At 46.3% G+C, this 21,734-nt stretch overlaps 2 protein-coding genes and 1 non-coding gene across 6 annotated transcripts in view; 2 read left to right on the top strand and 1 right to left on the bottom strand.

Annotated features, from left to right (window-relative positions):
* Window positions 1-21,734, bottom strand: part of LOC144159530 (trypsin-1-like) — a 175,954-nt gene that overhangs the window by 71,913 nt on the left and 82,307 nt on the right. The window lies entirely within an intron of this gene.
* LOC144159529 (complement C3-like) overlaps window positions 1-21,734 on the top strand; it is a 99,055-nt gene that overhangs the window by 3,524 nt on the left and 73,797 nt on the right. For 3 of the 4 annotated variants that reach the window (XM_077691086.1, XM_077691090.1, XM_077691089.1), the window contains exons 2-3: window positions 412-1,589; window positions 15,840-16,000. In XM_077691086.1, coding sequence (XP_077547212.1) covers window positions 1,522-1,589; window positions 15,840-16,000 — 229 coding nt within the window. In that variant the 5' untranslated portion in view covers window positions 412-1,521. Of the gene's footprint in view, window positions 1-396; window positions 1,590-15,839; window positions 16,001-21,734 lie in introns of all 4 variants that reach the window. The other variant, XM_077691087.1, reaches the window with a different exon arrangement.
* Trnaa-agc (transfer RNA alanine (anticodon AGC)) lies at window positions 12,593-12,665 on the top strand. The gene has a single exon. It is a non-coding gene; the product is annotated as a tRNA-Ala (tRNA).

Here is a 21,734-nt window from a genome sequence, read left to right as displayed (position 1 = left end):
CCACTTGAACGCGAACGTGCAGTTCACACACTGGCAACGGTTCTAGTATCGCCGCTATTTCGTAAGTGTTGAAATATATTTAATATTTCTTATATCTTTATCGGTTAAAAGAAACGTCTTTCGGGGCTCGGCGTTACCATAGGCAAGTTTTCTTTTCCTTTTCAAATTGAGCGAAGTTGTCTTTTGTGTGCGTGGCCTCTCAACATTAACAACCTTCAAAGTAATGCTCGTAACGCAGAGCTGCATCGCAAAACTAGAGTGGGCGAAAGCTGCTGCTGCAGAAAGCGACAAATACGCAAGGGGAGAAATCAGAGAGCAGCGTAAGAAAGGGTCAAGGGTGGTGCTAACTGCTGCCTATTTTCTTCCATTCGCCCTCGCCCTTCATTTTTTTTCTAGACCCTCCCCCTCTAGACCCTCCTCCTCCCCCGTGGCTTCTGGAAGCGCAACGACAACGCCCGGGCCGTCCTCTCCCCCGCCGCCACCCCGCAACCGGCGGGCGTCCGAGATTAGTTTTTCCCGGGAACACAGACCACGACCACGTCGGCTGGGCTGCTGAAGGGGACCGGCTTCTTGTCGACGCTCCGCGTTCAAAACAGCTCCCGACGACAGAGGGAGAGGAGGGGACCGCGCGCCTTCGCCGCCCAATCCTCCGTGTCCGCGATCAGCGCCTTTTGGCCGGGGCCGGCCGGCCACCACGTGAAGACGACAGTTGCGCAGCGTTGCCCAAGAGTGCCTCAAATGTGCCGTCTCATTGCTCCGCGTGTGCACGTGCCGTTCACCCCACCGCCGCCCCAGAAGACCGTTGTGCGTCGTCCCGTTTCGAATTGACGAGTGGGGCAACGCTGGCTTCCCCTCGCGACGACAACTGTCGCGTCGTTCTCGCGTGCTACGCCGCGAAGGCGACAGTTTCTTCGGTGCGAAGAAAACGCGTGTTCGCCGCTCGGCAAGCCAGGCCCGCCTCTCTGGACGGTGTTGTGCTTTTTACTGTGCACCCCCCCCCCCACGGTGGAAGTGAAGTGCGTGTCTCCAGTTGCGCGCGACTTTGAAGGAGCTTAGACATCGAGGTGTGTACTACACGGACTGAACTGTTCAACGAGAAGTTTCATAGGCGGTTCAAATAACTTATTTAATATAAGAGTGAACATCATCTATGTCAAGAAGTTGACTTAAGGCGTCTCTTGTTTCAGGAAAGTTAGCCGCGTCTCAGCGTCTAGTACCGCCTAATTTTCTTGGCGAAACTCGCGCTGTCAAGTCAGGGAGGCTTCATCTACGAGGAAGTGACGAGCGCCACACGCGCCCAGAAACCGTCCACTCCTCCCCCCGTCCGCGAAAGACGAGCCGAGGCGACTGGGCCGAGATAGGACATCAGCGGCCCCGTCCCGTTACTTTCGTAACGAAGAGCGCGGGGTGGTGAAAATCCCGCAGATCTAGACCGCCGGACGCAATCACCAGCAACTTGGCCGTCCGTCGTCCGGAGAGCTCAGCGCCTGTGTTGAGAAGGAACGTTTGCCAGTGCCAAGCATGGAGCCACCGAGTGGCAAGGGAGTTGTGTGGATTTTGTGTGTTTGCCTCGCCTACGTGACTACTGCGTGAGTATGCTTGGACCACTGCCTGTGGGTTTCTCACCGGGCGTAGGACATATTAATGGTATCTCTCTCTCCCCAAGCAAGACGCTGCGCGCATTTTTTTTTTTCGAACAATATCTACTGGTTGGTACGAGCTGATAACACGGTGGAGAGTTATGGAGTATTAAAGCGAAAGTTTTCTCAGTAGGACCCATGACGTCCTGTCAAAAAACTAATGCATTTCCCCATAGACCGGTCGGTCGACCGAAAAGTTCTCATAAGATCTTTGGACACTCGGCGCATGCGCGAAGCCGGGCTCCCATTGTGTCAAAACGGTTACTCGAAATCGCGAAAAAGGAATGCTTCTAAGTAAGGCAATACACGCATCGATCACGAAGGAGTACAATAGTATCGGTGTGCACGGATATCGTTCGCGCGCTTACTTAGTGCGCGAGAAACCGTCGTATGAGTTCATTCTCCGTTTGCGATTTGGGGCTTTGAAGGTTTGACGATCGGTTGGACGCACCTTCCCTGGACTGGACAAAGCTTCCGCATTTCTCTCAACCTTCTTTAGGGAGGAATGGCAAAGTTTTATTATGAATGCGTTAGAAGTGTTAACTTACATTGCATTATATTTGTAGCACGTTTTTTTCTGCCGACCAGAGCAATGAAAAGCAAACGAAAAGAAACAGAACCGGCGCCTATGCCGAGTGCAAGAACCGCAACAATCATGCTGTGATTCAGAACATTTTTCAAGATTGGAAGAACGTGAATGGACACGTGCGAAGAAGGTTTTAGATTTCATCGGGCGCAAGTGTGTGTGAAGCAGCCACTAGCAATAGCACGGAGCTAAATACTTCGGACGCTAACCGCCGAATTTGCTGCAAGTTGAATCCCTTTCTGTTATACGGGTAATTCGGATCGAATAGTACGAGACGTTGCAGATAATTCGGGAGTCTTGAAACAGTTCATAGTGAATGTCGCACACAGGTCCCGCAGGCCAGGACGTAATGCTTATGATGATACGTCTTCTAAACAGTTTCTGTTGACGAAAAATGCGTCGTAGACGTTTGAATAGTATTTCTAGAGCCACTAAATAAGCTATATGGTATAGCGTGGTCTCCGGAACTATATACGATTGCTGCGGATTGTTGTGACTTCATGCGAGAACTTTGCCGGAAAACTCGCGAAGCCTCCCTGATGATGATGATGATTAATGTTGATGATGATTAATCTTCTTCATTTACTTAAATTTAGTTAACTCTCAACTCGTGTATTTCCTTTTACTTCTGCCCTGCCGCTGCCCCTGGCTGGGATGGCACATTGTCGACTTCCCTGCTTTTTTTCCCACCAATACTCTAGCCGCTGCTTAGCAATACCTACTGCTGACTAGTCAATGCTTCCATGTCTGCGAAGCCCAGTACCTAAGGAAGTAGGGCTCTCTCCCCAATTCTAGCTGGCAGAATCTTTTGGCATTCTATTACTACGTGCTCGATTGTTCCCTCGCGACTTGTTGTCTGGTACTTCGTGACCGCACAAGAGAAAGTCATATATTCTTGTTGACCGAGCACGCGAATTGATGACGGACTACGATGGAAAGTGTCAGATCAGATGACAAACAGCCTAGTCCTACCGTAAATTGACCTAATGCACAACCTAACTGGCCATAGTCTTGCTTTTCACAGAAAAGGTGTCGTATCTGCATTGGATACCTTACAATTTTGGAGACTGGACACACACGGCACCCGTAAAGCAAAGCCAAATATCTAAAAATAAATCATCACACCTACGCTGATATTAGAGAGCGCGAGAACGATGCAGAATAACTGTACCACGATAGGCCTAGAATAATTGTTGAAAGAAAATTGCCTACTGCGCACTGTTTACTAACCCTAGTAGGTGCATTTAGAAATATACCGGAAATAAGTAAAATGAAAGGGTGGCACATATAAGAGGGGGACGTGATTTGTCCGAGTTAACCGTCACTGAGCGGTCATGACTGCTAAAGGGACCCTGCAACACTTTCAACTTTTTTTTTCTAAATATTAAATGCTTTCAGAACGTAGTCAACAAACACATTCATTACTTGGAATAGGGGGTCACATGGTACGTTTGACTACATCAGCCTAAAATTACTGCTCTATGCCCATGCTAACTTGGAAACCTGCTCAAAGGAATTTTCTCACTTCCCGGTCTTGGCGTTCTTCGAGCGCTCGAATTACGTCGTTACGGCGGTGTAGCGGCCATTGGCCGGCTTTCTTTCTGTTGCAGCAATAGAGTTTCAGCTAACCGTTTTCGACGGTTCGCTCCGGTACCGGCGGCAGGCTCAGCGCAACCGGAGCCAATGCCGTTCGCGGCCAAGCGCGCCACGCATGCGCAATTGGGCTCCCGCTTGCTATCGGAGCAGAGCGGACTGTGAAAAACGGTCATCTAAAACTCGCTAATTAAACGCATTCGATAACACTTCAAAAAAAGAAAAAAAGCCGCACAGCAAAGCAGAAACGGAAGGCGGATAGTTTTGCTGTGACGAGCAAATCACGCAGTGCCGCTCGGTGGTCGTGATAACTGTATCTTTGATAGCGCTTCCAGACGAAAGAAAAGAGTGCAATTGTTTATCGGAAGTGTTGCAGGCTCCCTTTAGCACGGCGACCAACCAGGGACATGGCGGACGCTGGCGCCCTCTCGGAGCGCAGCTTCAGTGAATACCTCTTAACAGGAGATATTTACCCGGACTTTGTAATGTCTATTCACCGGCAGTCAAAGAAAGCGCACCTTATAATTGCGTCTGTCCTGTTGCGGAACGTCTTTCTATGCTGCTCCATTTAGCCACCGAGGTTCTGTTCTGAATTTCGTCGGACTTTTTGTGCCGCGTGCAAATAAGCGCAGCTCAAGTTAAATGTCCGGACGTAATGATTTCACAATGATTAAAAACACTCCGAACTAACCGGACACAGTTTTCCCAAAATTGGTGAGCGACTTACAAGCCGATAGAGGAATTTAATATCTATTGAAGCCTCCTATCTGTCAGTGAAAGAACTCACGAGTCAGACAGGGACAAAAAACTTGTCCTCGTTGCGCACAAGGACAAAGGAGTATACTGGGGGCGTGTCTGACCTCCAGTCGTCTGTTACAATGCCATCGTCTTGAACGTTATTTTGTTTGTTTCTTTCCGGGCGGGTATGTCAACGATCCAGTTTTGTCATCACAAATAATGAGTTCCGAAGTTCCAGGAAACGCAAGGCTCGAAACTTTCGCGACACGTAACCGATGGGCGCAGAAGCAGAACATTGCAACCAGCGTACAACAGTACGCGCAACAGTACGCAATTTTTTGTCGTCTGCTGCCTTAGCTTTTTTTTTCTTCTCTTCGGGTCGGTCTTTTCAAGTCACGAAGTAACGCCTCCAAATGTTGTGACTAATGTCTTTTCCCACTGTGTTTCTTCTTCAAGGCGCAATTACACGACGCGAAAGTTCTACCGGGAGCGCGCAGAGGTCATTCGTATAGTACCTTGAAGTAAATAATGAATGTTAGTCCTCATTTCGCAAAAGCGAAGCAGTCATACTCAGACGCTTCTGAGCACGAGAATACAGCGCCATGCGATGAGCCATCCGAGCGAAGCTGCTGGCACGCGATGCTGCGGGGGAGCCATTTGAGACGCTTATTTTTCAATCAAGGCGCGCACGATCTCCTTGCCGCAGTCATGCGTACGTTGCGCCGCTGCCCAGAAGCCCCGAACCGGCCGCCTCCGTCTATTATCGCGGCGTCCATCGCTCTCCCGCAGGAGGAGGCCCTGGTCGTACCAGTGTCCCCGCCGAGTAATTTGGACTTGTGCAAGACCGGAAAGCTCGGTTTGTTCTCGTTTGCTTTCTGAGGCTCTCCCTATCTCGGGGGTGCAGCCGCGCATGCGGGTTCGTTAGACGGCCTGTCCACCGCACCCACCCCGGCAGGAAAAGCCCCGAACCGTTGTAGCCCGCCTCCTTCTTGGCGGCTCCGCCGCAGGGTTGCGTGCGCTTAGCCGGACCAGTGACGTCATTGAGACCCCCTGACAGTTGGATCGCAGGCTGAGTCACACGTGAAGATTACGGAGCCTAGTTACCGGTTGTGGGGAGAGAGTCACTATGTTTCCGCGTGATGATTGTCCTGGATGACGTCGGTGCCTGTCACGGGTTATCTTGATACGTTGCAGCCCGAACGAAGGAGGGATACGTCGGTCACGAAGCTGATACTTACTACTATAAGGACGCTGCTTGGGTGCGACAATTACGAGGAATGTGAGTAGCCCAAGGGATGGATAACATCGGCAATATAATAAATATCCATCTCCATAAACCAAATATGGTCGTCGTACACGTCGTTGTACATAAGAAGACAAGAAGAAACGTGCTTGCTCACGTTGAAGAGTGCCACACTTTCCTAACTGTAGCCGTCGCTGTAGCATCTAAAGTATAGACATGGATACACCAGCAGCCCTAAGAGCAGATTTATCGAAACATGCTGCAACGCGAAGCGCTGCAACAGTCATCGCGGGACATACGCTTATTACATATAAGTGGCTTCAGGAAATGTTCATAAAAAATGGTGGGAAACGGTCAAAGGCTTGCAGAAGTAAACTACCATTAGCAATAAACTATGGTCTCTGAGTATATTTTAAACGGAGCGTATGGCATGTTTAATGATCCCACCGGGGGAGAACTCGTTACACGACTGAGCCAACATATGCTTCGAGGCGTGTACACATAGGCAGAAACACAGGTATGGACTGCGTGTATAGGATGACGTCTCGAACGCGCTCCGTATAGGTGCATTGGGTTTAAAGGGACTCTGCAACACTTACGGTAACCTCTTTCACTCTTTCCGTCTAGCCTGGAAGCATCGTGAAAGCTATCGCCATCGCCAGCACAAAGCGGCACTGCGTGATTTCCTCGTCGCAGCAGATCCACCTCCCGTTTGTGCTTTGCTTTTGTGGAGGTTTTTAAAAGTGGCTACCGAATGCCTTTATTGCTGCAAAAAAAAAGGAAGCCAGCCAATAGCCGCTACATCGCTCTAATGGCGTCATTCAAGCGCTCGCAGAACGCCAATACCGGAAAAGAGAGATAAATGTTTTGATGAGTTTCTTAGTTATCTGGTGGGGATAGATAAGCAATTTTAGGCTGAAGTGCTTCGTGACCCAATATTCTGAGTACTGGATGTGTTCGTTCACTACAGTTTCAAAGCCTTTAAGATTTAGAGAAAATTTGACAAAAGTGTTGCAGGGTCCCTTCAATCATGGCGGGATCATAATTAATTTTCAAGAGTGGCCTCACATTACCGTTGTAATCAAGCAAAGCATTCGTATTCTTGGTGGTTCATATTTTAATGTTTTGCCTGGGGTAATTTGCTTGCGATATTTATTTAGTTCCCATAAAGTCTGATTGGTGAGTGTACTTGCACGGGAGGATGCGGGTATATCCCAGTGTGATCAACAAGGAAAATTGCAGGGGCAAAATGCGTGTCATCCAAAAAATAGTTGCATACATGTAATTTGGGAACGGTTTTCAATAACTGTACCACAAGCACAGGGAGTGCTTTTTTTAACGCATGCTTGGGTTTTTCAGGCAAAAAATAAAAATTGCAAAATGGAGTGCTACTGGCAAAAAAAGAAAGAAAAATTTAAGCAGTGACTTTGGACCCGCGCACACAACTTGTTTGATGAAGGTAAAATACTTCCCCACTCATCAGGTATATACTTTCCGACCTCACTTAGACGTCTCGTCATAAGATGTTGACTTCTATTTGACGTTGAGATCTACCTAACGAGGCCAAAACTTCATCAGGTTACACCCGCGCTCATCTAAGCTAATCTAAGCGAGTCGGTTACCCCTCACGAGAACGAATGCGCGGGGAGCGGAACGAATGTGCACACGCCCAGTCGGGTCCCGGTACGGCGCCGTGTGTTTCCAAACGCCTGGCTGCACTGGGCACCCACGTGACATGCGTGATGTCACTGCGCGCGCTATTCCTTTGAGCGCCTGCTAGAACGAGCCCACCGTTAGGGCTCTGTGGCCTCGATGTAGAATACTGAGTACCGGCGCTGACTGTTTGGGTTCGCGTCCCAGCAGGTCTATTTTAGTTTCTTTTTTCATTGCTTAACTTTTTTTAAACGCAGTGTCTAGAGTTACGTCGGACGGAACCCAAAATTGAAAACTAGAGTTACGTCCGATGGAACTTTAAGCCAGTTTCTAGAGTTACGTCCGACGGAACCCAGAATTGAAAACTAGGGTTACGTCCGACGTAACTTTAAGCCAGTTTCTAGAGTTACGTCTGACGTAACCCAAAATTGAAAACTAAAGTTACGTCCGACGGAACTTTAGGCCCGTTTCTAGAGTTACGTCCGACGGAACCCAAAATTGAAAACTAGAGTTATGTCCGACGGAACTTTAAGCTGGTTTCTAGAGTTACGTTCGACGGAACTTTAGGCCAATGTTTTGAGTTACGTCCGGCGAACGTAAAGCATTAAAAAAAATTACAGCTAACGGCCCCAAATACCGGTACCATGACGCTCCATAGGTGTAATCTGTCACTTGTACGATACACGACGTACGATGTACGATGCAGCGCTGTGGGTTCGAATCCCAGCTGGGTTGATGGATTTTTCAATTAAATAATTCAAAAATTTCCTGTACTAGTCCTTGTAGACTTCTTTCCATATCCAACACATGCAAGGAAAGGAGAAGGCAGGAATTAACAAAAATAGAATGTCTTGCCCTGGGCGCAGTGCCAGTTTGTAGGGTCTGCAGTTTGTGCCGAGAACGAATTTGCATGGGTCAACAGTCTTTCAACACATGTAATTAATTAGGCTGGGCGTCGGTTAATATTTTACCCCAATTAATCGGCATCAATTAATGCGAGATGTTGTGTTGATTTGGCAGAAAAAAGACCAAAAATAATTATTGATCAATATGCTCACATGCTTGTTCAGACACATTCCAGATGAGGTAAGTACGTCATCATCACGACTCATGATGCAGGCGACACGCTTGTCAGCTCGTTCGTCACTCACACTTTTCTGGAATCAGGAACATCAGCACCCTCCGTGAGTGCCGATGGCGCCGATTAATCGTGCTTTTCTTAATACAGAAATAGTTTATACAATGGGTTTTTTGTACCGTGTATATTTGTAGTTCTTATCTGAAATTTTGGCCTGTGGCATGAAAATACACGAGTTGAGAGGTACAGTCTAAGAGTTGTTGATGAAATATTAAAGAGTTTTAGCAGTCCGTCTGTTCGCCGTGTACGTACTTACCGCGTTGACCGGGACCCGTCTGGGCACTTGTGCATTTGTCGCGGTAGGGGGAATAGTTCCGGGGGCCGGCCTTCGCCATGTCCGCGCATTCGTCACGGCGGGGTGCGCCTCCTCGCCCTTCCGCGCGCGCAGGCGCAGTCGGGTCCTGGTCAACACGGTAACTACGTACACGACGGAACAGACGGACTGCTACAGTCCGTCTGTTCCGTCGTATATGGGTTACCGGGTTGTCCGGGACCCGTCTGGGCACTTGTGTATTCGTCACGGTAGGAGGATTAGTTCCGCGGGCCTGCCTTCGCCACGTACGCGCTTCCTCGCCCTTCCGCGCGCGGCGCAGACGGGTCCCGATCAACCCGGTAATAATGTAAAAAAAATGTGAGTGACGAACGAGCTGATAATCGTCGCGTCCGCATCATGCGCCGTGATGATGACGTACTTACCTCATCCAGAATGTGTCTGAACAAGTGTATGAGCATATTGATCTGATATGTACTACTACATAATTATTTTTGGTCATTTTTTTCTAAAAAAACCACACAACCGAATAATCCATGCATTAATCGAATTAATCGATGCCAATTAATCGGGGTTGAAATATTAACTGACACCCAACCCTATTAATTACTCTTGAACCATCTAAATTGGTTCAAGAGTCTTCAAGAGCTGTAAATTTTTTGTGCTTTACGTTATGCCGGACGTAACTCAAAACATTGGCCTAAAGTTCCGTCGGACGTAGCTTTAGTTTTCAATATGGGGTTCCGTCAGACGTAACTCTAGAAACCAGCTTAAAGTTCCGTCGGACGTAACTCTAGTTTTCAATTTTGGGTCCCGTCGGACGTAACTCTACAAACGGGCCTAAAGTTCCGTCGGACGTAACCGTAGTTTTCAATTTTGGGTTACGTCGGACGTAACCCTAGTTTTCGGTTTTGGGTTCCGTCGGACGTAACTCTAGACACTGCGTTTTTTAAATGTTAACTTGCTTCATTGACTCAAATCTACATGTTATTTCTATAAATAATGGTGATTTGGTTTGTTTTATGTCGCTTTAGGTTTGCGGCGCAGCCAATGACCCCGTTTAATAACCGCTCTCCATCGCGTGAACAGACATGTCACGTGGGTGCTCTGTGCAGCGAAGCGTTTGGAAATACGCTTATACCCGCCGCCGGTAGCGTAGCGTATACACCAGCCGCAACGCTAGAACTTTCTACTACCACCTGTCGTGCAGCACCGACAGAGGAAACCAATAACACCGAGTGGCGCACACTGTGAATGCTTCCATGTTCACTCTTCATTTTTCATGAAACCACCCAGTTTTCCCACGCAACTGGATACGAATCAGCCGTAAGGTGCATGACGTCGATCGCTACGCACGTCAATTCACCGCCGAGTCTTTCACAAACCGTGAAGCGACCAATCTCGGCTACAAACTTACGCAGGTTCCTTAGAAAAAAAGTAACGTACTGGCATTTCTTTTTTCGCTCCAAATGTCGTCAACCCGCGATAGCACGTGTGACACTCCCTTCCTTTTCTTGTACGGCGCTGCCTCGATATCTCTAGACTTGTCGCGCTTTGTATACCGACACACGACGCATGCAAGCTTGATCAGCTTTCCGGCCCATCCCTGTTCTTTCAGAGCGAATTACTGGAAAGCTATTGACTGTTATGCAAAGTATTTTCACACGGTTGCCAATGACGGCGAGACCTTGCTTTGTGGGCACTGCAGCACTAATGACGTGATTCTACCTTTAGAGCGTACTGCAAATCGCTTTTGCAGTGTTTGTAATGAAAGCTAAAGCTTGCTGTGTGCAAAATATCGCGTTAGGGAAACGCAGTAAACCCTCGCTACGACGAAGCTTCGCAAGAGAAAGCTGGCTTCGTTAAAAGCGATATTTCGTTAAAAGCGGATTCTATTAGCTCTCTGCACACTTCGAATGAAGCTAAATCGCGAACTTGCGCGTTACGAAGCCTTATAGCGCGAGGCGTAAACGAGTGTCCCGATGTTTTAGTACCGTGACTACATGAGACGAAGGTTACGGCGACGACGACATTAGACGCCGACAGCCCTCGCCCCTTAGGGGTTTCGCCCCGAAAAGAGATCGGCAATGTCCGGCAGCCTTGAGAAGTGAAAAGAAAAGAGTGAGGCAGAAAACTTGGAGGGACGAAATGTTAAATTGTGACTGGAGAATTCGCTAGTCTCAAACGAGATACGAGCAGGACCAAGTCACTTGAATGAATGACGCCTGGTCGTGATACTTAGATTAGGGCCCTGCCATCAGAAGAACGATGGATATAAGTATGATCTATTCGACATTACTCACGCCTGCGTAAAGCTCGCAAAGAAGGTAACGAAACACATTTTGTACCCTTCCTGATGTGCAGGGCTCGTGATGGGTATCGATCTCTATACTTTTCCCGCGCTAAGCAAGGGGCCCATCATCTCATCATCATCATTAACAGCCTAATTAGGTCCACTGCAAGACAAAGGCCTCTCCCATTGACCCCCAACCGCTCCTTTCCTGTGTAGCTCGAGTCCATTCTTCGCCTCCGAACTTCTTTATTTTGCAACACCATTTTTTAAAGTTTTTGTAGCACCCACCCACTGTCAGCGACAAGTTGACACGCACAAAAACGATTTATAAACCGAGTTGCGTGGGAAAAATGCGAGAAAAATGGTAAAATTAGAAAAAAAATTAAACAGTAACATTTATACTTGCTAGTAAAGGCGGAGAAGCGTAGACAGAAAAGTCGCACACCGACCAGGCCACGCACAGCAGTTAAAACATAACTTTAAATTTTAGGTAGCATTTGACATAAATGTGACTGCGAGGAAGCTTTAATTTGTTCAGTGTGCCTATCTAACATGACCACATTCCCTTGATTATGAAGCGCTCGAATTGAACGAAAATTTGAGCGCATATGCTTCTTTTACGTGTGTCCCGTCTTCGATGAGGTGTGGATAGTAGCTAGTGATATTAGAATGCTGTTCATAAGGCACGTCATTACAATCGCAATCCTTTTTGGCACTTGCTTCAAAATTTGATTGATTGATTGATTGATTGATTGATAGATTGATTGATTGGGAGGTTTAACACGGCGACGCCACACGGGTGATGAGACTCGGCGTAATCGAAGGCTCCGGAATAATTTTGACCACTTGGGGATCTTTAACTTGCTCCGAAATCTCGAACACACGGGCGTTTTCGCTTTCACCTCCATCAAAAAAGCGTCCGCCGCAGCCGGGAATCGAACTCGCGTCCTTGGGCTCATCAGAACGACGCCTTAGCCACTGAGTCACTGCTTCGAAACGGGTCAGAAACAATATCGCACCTCTGAATGGCATCAAACCTTCCGGCAGATTACAAAGTCAACAATTAGCAAGAAGCACACACACACACACAAAAACTCCAAATATGCAGCCATGTCATGAAGGTCTGTGCTTTAGTATGAAGGTTAATAAAAATACACGAGTCCTGTAGGGAAAAGATACGTCTTGCAACTTTGCGCGAGCGCAGCATGCACGCGCCAGCATACCGATATAAACGGGTCTATAAAAATATGCAGAGAGGAGAATGACCGCCAGACGAGTCCGCTGCACCGCTAATTCCCTTTCAAGAAACGATTCCGCTTTCCTGTTTTCATCCGCCCCATATCGAACACGGCCGGGCGCTTGCTACGCGTGACGCAATGGAACGCGCTCGGCCGGTTAGATTTCTCCAGATCACTTCGGTGTTTCCCCGTCTCCGTCGGGGGTGTAGCTCAGATGGTAGAGCGCTCGCTTAGCATGCGAGAGGTACGGGGATCGATACCCCGCACCTCCACGACTTTTTTTTTTTCTTATACCAGGTGGCTTAGTTTTTGCGAAAATCGATGCAAATGATCGCGCTTTTAATTGGCGTCCCCTTAATGACGCTGCCTCGGCACAGAAACGAATGCAGTATATCACCTGATCGCATTCCTATGGGACTTAATTCATGATTCATGGGCTTCAAAAGCATCGTGTAATGATACAAAATTTTTTACAGACGCATGAAAGTGTTTCTAACGGCCCAGTTTGCTTCTTTTAGAAATATGTCATTTTTTTTACTGAAATAAAAATTAAACAATACACATGTTTTTGTTTATTGATTTTTCACTAGATGACCTAGTTGTCTAGCAAACGAGAGTTTTAATTTTTTTATTTCAGAACAGAAGCAACGTATTTCCGAAATAAGCAAACTGGGCAATTTGGAGCCCTTTCACGGATCTGCAAGGCTTTTCGTATAGGTGCACGATGGATTTTGAGCCCGTGGTTTGTGAAGCAGTGAGTCCCCGTGAGTCCCCCTTAATCGTGAAGCGGGATTCGGGTAGCCCTTACAATTTTGTGAATCTCAAAACGCCTAACTAATTTTTAGTCAGCTTGTTCACGGATATTTTTTCGCATAATTCTGCTCTTAATCATCGCTTGCAGCGTTCTATTATTCCGTTTGATAAAACGACAATAATTTTGCTACTTCTCATTTTTGAAGACGGTAGTCTTTCAAGGGTATACTTGAAGCCGAAAATTATGGTCTCTGTCTGTCTGTCGATTAAGCCTTCCGGCCAAAAGTTAAAAGAATACTTGAACAAGAGGTTTATATAGGCAAAACTAATGTCACTAGACTACCACAGTTGACCGACTGAAAACGCACAAGCAACAAAATGGCGGCGCCCATGAACCGTTGCGGTGTAAACAAATGTCACGTGATGCGAACTGACCAATGATCATGACGGCGGCACGGAACAAGAGGAGAAAAGAGTGCCGATACTGTAAAACCTTATTCAGTGACACTAGGCAAAACTTTTCCGCACTACTAAATCTAATGCCATATTTCATACCTGTGAACATTGTTCAGCAAAAAGAAAACATTAGGCATATTTGAGGCAAATAACCAATAAATAACTGGTACTTGCAATGTTATTTTAAATGAAAATAGATGGTTGCTCGATTTTTTTGCGATATGAAAAAAAAAAAAACGTGATGAGAACTATGTTTTGACCCAAAAATACAAAATGCGCGCGCGCCCGAGCCTAGACCTAGTGGCGGTATTCTAAGAAGTCCAACAGTAGCGAAATGTTCCAGTAAGTGGTGCGCAAGCAGTGCAGCGCGGGAAAATTGAATCGGCGTGAGCAAACCTCCACAGCTTTGATCGTCTGAGGAGCGAGACAGGAGAGAAATAGCATGAGAGGTGGGCGGGAAAGACGGGGGTTTATCCAGAATTTCGATTTTGGTGGGGGTGTCGAAATCGTCCTGGGGGGGGGGGGGGGGTGTATAAATCCCAGGGCAGGGAGCTTGTGGCTTGTGGTTGTGGAAGATTTTTTTTTGGGGGGGGGGGGTGTCGAAATCCTTCGGGGGGTGTTATAGGGGGTGTTGGGGGGGTGTATAAATCCCTGGCGAAAGAGAAGGGAGACATTTACTTGGCGGGGGCGCCAGACGACTATCGCCTTTCGTCGACATTAGAAACGAAGTGAGCAGATACGCGGCAAATTTTTTTCTAGGGGGGTGGGGGGGGGTAGTAGGAAGGACAATATTGATTGATTGATTGATTGATTGTGGGTGATTGTGGGGTTCAATCCCGACGCGCCAAAAGCTACACCTAGGCTATGCGGCGCATCGTAGTGCAGGGCTCCGGATTATTTTTGACCGCCTGGGCATCTTTAACGTCCGCCGACATCTTGAACACACGGGCGTTTTCGCTTATCGCCATCACCTGAAAAGCAGCCACCGCAGCCGAGATCGAACCCGCGACCTTGAGCTCACAACCCAACGCCTTAGCCACTGAGCCCCCGCGACCTGTTGAAGGCAATATTCCGTCACGCGTATCACCCGCACAGTTAAATTTTATGTAGAGGTTTTAAAGTTCTCAAGGAATGGTGACCGTTTCTAGTTGTCCATGGATGAGATATATACAGGCATCAGGTCATTGAGAAATGTCGGTAACCTTTATTCATTTGTTTAATCTTGTCCTGAATTGCAGTTAAACGCTAAAGAATTGGCGCCTTGAAGACCGTGTGACGATGTACAGGTGTCCCAAAAAGTAAAAGGAGCACGGCTTCGTGAAATTACAATTATTTCGATTTTATCCGGCTGTCAGCATAAACAGACGATGTGCGGCACAATTTTGTTATAGAATGACTTTCTTGAAATGTCACTTTAAGGTTGCTGGCTAAGCACATGGCGTAGACATCCGCTGAAAATATTTAACCCGTGCTCCGTTTACTTTTTGGGGCACTCACCTGTACGTATGTAGAAGGAAATAAAAACAGCAAGTGATTGAGCTCCCTGAGACGCGTCAACACGTACTTAAAACTTTCACTGTATGTATATATATATATATATATATATATATATATATATATATATATATATATATATATATATATATATATATATATATATATATATATATATTCTCCCCGTGTAGTCTGAGTGGCGCTGGCTACCACCCTGAAGCGTCAGATGCAGTTGTAGTAAATATAAATACCCCAGAAAGTGAAGGGGAACACAGTCGCCCAGATAGCCGAATTGGTAAGGCATTCGAGATCTAATCGAAAGGCGTGGGTTCGGTCCCCACTCTGGGAGCGTGTTTTTCTTTCTTTCTTTCTCACGTAATAATAATAATAAAAATAATGTAACGCACTAACGGTAAAAAATAGTCAACCATTCCCCTATGCCTTCTTTGGCGTTGTAGACTGCCGGCATTTCTTTCTGTATATATATATATATATATATATATATATATATATATATATATATATATATATATATATATATATATATATATATATATGAGCGAGAGAGAGAGAGAGAGGAAGCCGATTTTGTTATAAGCAATATGAATTGGCTTTCACTGTAATAAAGTTGCGACCATGATAACCTTGTGCAAAGTTGCAATTCGTATCAAACGATTTCGTTAGGGCGAAGGTTCACTGAGGAATACCTAGGAGCGCACCCGTGAACCAACCCCTCTTTGCAGGAGCGCCTGCATCGTGAACGCCCCCAGCGTGGTGCGGGTGGGTGCTGAGGAAACCGCCGTGGTCTTCAATCGAGAATCGGAGAGGAACGTCACCTTGACACTCCAAGATTACCCAGCCAGGCTTCACACAATCCACCGAGAGAGCTTCATTCTCGGAGCAGGTGAGCAGTCTGTGCGGGCCGTCCAGTGCATGCTCCCGCCTTGTAAATGCCATGGAGTTAGTTGTCCGTGCGAGCAAATGTTTCCAAGGCGTGTGGCATTTGACTCCTTGCTATCTTAACGGGCTGTTTTGCTTAACCACCTTGCTGTTGGAATCAATAGTTAAAGGGACACTGAAGACAAAACACAAGTTGCTGTACAGCGAGAACACGAATATACCACTCATACGTGTAGTTTTAGGGGCGAAGCAGCTTAAGGCCGAGGCTTGTCCGTCCGGCGTCCGTGCTCACGGCACAGCACCGTGTAAATCGAAACATCTGTGAACAAAAGGTTCACAAAAGGTTAACAAGGACAAAATAAAAGGTTCACAAGAGGTTAGAGAGAGAGAGAGAGAGAGAGAGAGAGAGAGAGAGAGAGAGAGAGACCTCCTGAGCCATGCTGCGCATGTGTGAGGAGCATAGGATTGGACTGGATTTAAATTGGATTGGATTGGATTAAATTGAATTGTATTTGATTCGATAGGGAATCGTTTTAGCAGCAGTAAGAATCTCACGGGTGATTTACGGTAAGAACGATCTCCAGTGCTTCGCCCACTCGTCATGATTGACTTCGTGGAGATGCGTGAATTTTTTTTTTTAATTTAGGTAGAAAATAGCGAAAACGTGATGACAGGTGTCGCCGCCACTGGCTATACCACCCAACTTGCACCGGAAGTGGTTAAAGGGGCCCTAAACAGAGTTCCAAAGGTTGCTATTTTACGTCCGCAATCGCTGAAGTACCAAGGAACGTACTGCCACGAAAATGGTTTAGCGCCCGCGCCCTCAAACAAACTGATTGAAAGCAAACGCTTTGCCTGTCACACGCCCGAAGAGACAGCGCATCACATTGATAACGGCATGCATGGGAGGAGCAAACTCGACAGTTTTTTATTCCTGGATACACAAATTTCACCGACGTCATATCCGTCACGGAAGTGACGCCAGTACAACGGAGCAAGCGGTCTGTAAAGGGTGCACCCCAGCATGCAGAGTCTTCTTGCGGGGAAGCAACTTTTAGCGCTAAAAAAGAGTGCGTTATACTTAGGGTTGTTTGTTTTCGGGATTTATATTTTAACATGGCAATGCCTTATGCCGGTATACACCAATATTTCGCTGACGTCATATCCGTCACGGAAAGACGCCAGTACACCTTTGCCGAAGCGGCACGTTAGCAGGACGTCGCTCGCCATGCACACCCACAAGACAGCCGCCGACACGCAAATTATGCTAAGCTTTCTATTTCGCTGCACATTTCACTTTCGTGTTTACCGATTCGTATGACACAGAAATCAACCAAGGCTTTTTTATTTCATTCTGGCTGACTCAGAGGTAGCCTGTTCGAGGGCACTACTTTAGATGCGGGCGGGGGCGCCGTCACGTGGTATTTTTCATATTTCGCGGGGTGTCTTTTTCAGTCAGAATAAGCGAGCACGCAATTAGTTCGTCGCTCAAAATACCACCGTTAGATGCCTCTCGTGGCTACCTACAAGTGCCTCACTGACACTTTAATGATTGGGACAGTGCTTCTCGAACTGAATATTTACAATTAATTAGTTAGTTAATTAAATATCATAAAAATACTGTCCGCTAATCCGCTGTACTGGAAACATTAGGCACTAGGTTTTTTTAAGTAACGCCATAGCTCTTTTTTGAATCTTGGGATATGATAGCTGGGACACCTGTATATTCAACTATACTCTTCATTTCCACATCGCTATTGAATATTTCGCGATCTCCTAGCCTTTGCGAAAGCTTCCTGATGAAGAGCGCGTGTTCCAAATTCTTTACACTGGGCGAGTATTTTAAATGGGTTGCTTTTTAGTTTTTTTTACAGAAGGATAGTTATATTATATATGGTTCACGTTTATAAAACGCAACTGCGTCCAGTTAAAAAAAGCGCGCTGAAGCTATTGCCAATAACCTGAATCAAGATTATGGAATTCAACTTTTAGTTCTATTAAGTGCACATTTTTGGTCTTTGCTCAGCGCGTGCGTTCAATATTTTAATGGCGAAACAATAGCGTATAGATAATACGCAATTCCTAAACTTGCCGTAACTACTATTACCACCACGTTCCATTTATCGAAAATGTAGATTATGGCTATATATAGCATTGCCATTTTCAAATTATTGCTGTAAACATTCCCAACGATGTGACAAGAGTGCGTGAACGCACTTACAATCCGTAATTTGGGCCTCTCCGGCTTTCCGGGGGTGTTTTCGTAGGAGCATGCCGAGCTACTTCGCCAAGGAAGGTATCAAAATGCCTTTTCTGTAAATGTTTCAAATCGTTTCGAGTATTATGTAGACTGAAAAGGAATAGTATTTTATGATGGAGTTATGTTTGTGCGGGCTGGGTCATGGTGGTCAAACCTGACAGCACGCAGCTTTAGTTTTAGGCTAGCAGTCGGCTAAGAATTGCTGCATTGGAGATGTCGGTTCCTCATTTAAAGGGCCATGAAGACAAAACACAAGTTTGGTTTATTTGAAAAATTTCGTGTTCAATAGTGCCCCCAGCGCTTGTCCGGAAGAAAAGGATGCTTTATTCACCGCGAAATTAATCAATTTAGGTTAAAATTTTGATTCTCGCGCCAAAACGTGTGTTTGAACGACGTTTGCAATGACATCAAAAGAACAGCTCTTTCAGCTAAACTTTGTGTGGAGCGGAGACCGTTTACTGTTAGTCAACCTAGATGGCGTCCCCGCACCGCGGCAAGCCGTTTTCTGCTTTGGTTTGTTTGCGGCCGTATTTAAACCAGGCTTGTTTTTGTTGATGGAGAAAATAATCGTTTCGTGAAACATGGTGCTCGCTCGACAAATTTGGTCACTTAAGACACCATCGCTTGCGTCAATCGGCCAGAGTCGTCTCAGACAACCCCAAAGCCCCGCAGTACTGTGCATCCAAACCAAGCATAGTGCGCGAAGTACCAACAGCAGTACGCATCGGTACTTCTACGTTTATGTGTGTTTTTGTAACTTCCACTGTTTGTCCCTTCATTCTTACTGATATAAAAAGAATGTGCGCTAAATTTAAGTACAAATAGCTTGTTCTGCAAGCTTATAAAAAGCTCTGCCTAATTGCCGGCCTCAGCCAATCGCAGAGCCGGCTGGTATGACATCATAGGTTCTGTTGCGGGAAATGAGCTAGTGGGTCCCATGGCCATTCCCCTTTTCCTAATTATATAGCTTATTTGAGCGAAGTTCACGTTAAAAGTGCTGTCAGTATGATTCTAACGAGGCAATCTCTTGAATGAACCAAACTTGCAGCTTGTCTTCATGGCCGCTTTAAGTACGGTTCATTAAAAATAATGCTTTATCCCTAACCAACAACAACAACAACCGCAATTTCATCACAAACTTTAAACAAATAATCGAGATGTTAAAGAGAACATGTAAAGCAGTGACGACTCCTCAGCCTCTTTCCGGCAATTAATCTATGACGTCACATAATCTAATTTGAGCGGCTGGCGGCCGCCGTCACCGCCAAGAACCATGACTGGGAATAGTAGTGGGACTTCTAGTCCCGCCTGATTGGGCCACTTGATTGATTGATTGTAGGGCTTAACGCGCCGACGCAACGCAGGCGATGAGGCGCGTCGTAGTGGAGGGCTCCGGATTAATTTTGACCACCTGGGGATCTTTAACGTGCGCCAAAATCTCGTACACACGGGCGTTTTTGCTTTTCGCCTCCATCAGAAAAGCGGCCGCCGCGGCCGGGAATCGAACCCGCGACCTCGTGCTCAGCAGCGCAACGCCTTAGCCACTGAGCCACCGCGGCGGGTATTGGGCCACTTGAATGCTAATTTGCAGTTAGCACACCGATAACCACGCTTTTAGCGCTGGCCCGTACGACTTCACTCGTGCCCATGCATAGCACGTCACTGTAGCGCGAAATTTGAAAATTTTCAATACTTCTTGCGTTTGTTTCGGTTAAAAAAACGTCTCTCGTGGCTAGAATAGAGCTGGGTAAGTCGCCGAAGGTTACTTCCTTCAGATTAAATCGAGCTGTATTTTGTGTTCACGGCTCCTTTAAACTTTTAAAGGGTCAATGCAGACAAAACACAAGTTTAATTCATTCGAAAGATTGCCTCGTTAGAATCTTACTGACACCACTTTTAACACACACTTCGCTCAAATAAGCTATATAATGAGGAAGAAAGGGAATGGTCAGGCGACCCAATAGCTCATTTCCCGCAACAGAACCTGTGATGTCATATGCCCAGCTGTGTGATTGGCTGAGTCCGGCAATAGCAAACGAGCTATTTGCGCTTAAATGTAATGCATATTCATTTTACAGCAGTAAGAATGGTGGGGTAAACAATGAAAGTTACGAAAATACACGTAAGCATTGAAGTACCGATGCGCACTGCTGTTTGTACTGGCCGCACGGTGCATGTTTTCGCTGCACAGAAGTGAAAACATGCACAGGACACTGGCAAACACGACACTGGCCGATTGGCGTAAGCGGCGTTGGCTTACGTGACCCTGTTTGTCGAGTATACCCGATGTTTACCGATACGATTACTTTCTATCGTAACAAAAATAAGCCAGGTGCAAGCACGGTCAAAAACAAAGCAACTTTTTGCAACGGCCCGCGGTTCTAGAGTTCCTCTATATAGCTCGAGGAACTCTAGGCGGCTGAGTATTGCAGCAGCCCCATCTGAGAGGGCTGACGGTAAGCAAAGTTGCAGAGCCAAATGACGCCCCGAAAGTTCGTTTGAATACCCGCCCTTGTGACTTCATGGTAGACGTCAAGAAAACACACGATTTCTTTTTTCCTTTATAATTATTTTTTTTTGGCGGGAGAATAAAAATTTTAACCGAAATTGATTAATTTATCAGTGAATACGGCATCGTTTGCTGCAGGATAAGCGCTGGGGGCACTATAAAACACGAAATCTTTCGAATAAAACAAACTTGCATTTTGTTTGCATGGCTCCTTTAAGAATCTTGTTAACGAACTTGGTTTCCCCGCTTTTGCCACGATTCTTCGATCCTTTACCTTGTATTGTAAAAATTCCGCGTGTCTAACTTGTAGACAAAGAACTTCCGCAGGAAATGCACCTCTTTCCCAGAAAGCTTTTCAAGAATTAGTTAGTTTTAATTACTAATAACACAGAAGCAGCTTGGGGTGTCCGTAATAAGCACAAATTTTGAGATTAAACACTTTTACGCTCGGCTCGGGACATCTGCACATTCAGCGTCGGTCATGTTTTTTTTTTTTTCGAATGTTTCTTTTTTTGTGAGAATGAGGTAGTTCTTGTTACACTTAAAACATATAATTGCAAAAAAAAACTTACAAACACCAGCAATAATCGCGACAAGGCCACGAGCGTTGTGACTGATGTATGGCAACGTTCTTCATCGCATTGCTACTCTGCGGGGTGTTTTTACCGCTTAAGCTTGTCTTAAAGCGTAGTGGTTATGGCTTTCAGAGGTGTGCCATAAAGTTCGGCTAACTGCGAATTAAAATAATCGCAATCGACCCAGTGAATTTGCAATTCATTTAAGTCTACCGTAGCCGATTATTTTTTCTGACTCCAAAAATTCGGACTTGCTGGATATTCCGGACTTTCTCGAGGAACCGCCAGATGTCCCATAGGATTAATGTATGTGAACCACGGATATTTCGGACAAAATAAAGCGAAAGGTTCGATTTTTCGGGCAAAATTTTCCGCGACAGAGCCACGGTGCGAC

This window comes from Haemaphysalis longicornis, unplaced genomic scaffold, assembly GCF_048455015.1.
Source record: "Haemaphysalis longicornis isolate Haplotype H1 unplaced genomic scaffold, Haemaphysalis longicornis Haplotype H1 scaffold_10, whole genome shotgun sequence".
Taxonomy (NCBI): domain Eukaryota; kingdom Metazoa; phylum Arthropoda; class Arachnida; order Ixodida; family Ixodidae; genus Haemaphysalis; species Haemaphysalis longicornis.
Note: the sequence above shows the minus strand (reverse complement) of the source record. Positions and strands in the feature narration are given on the sequence as shown.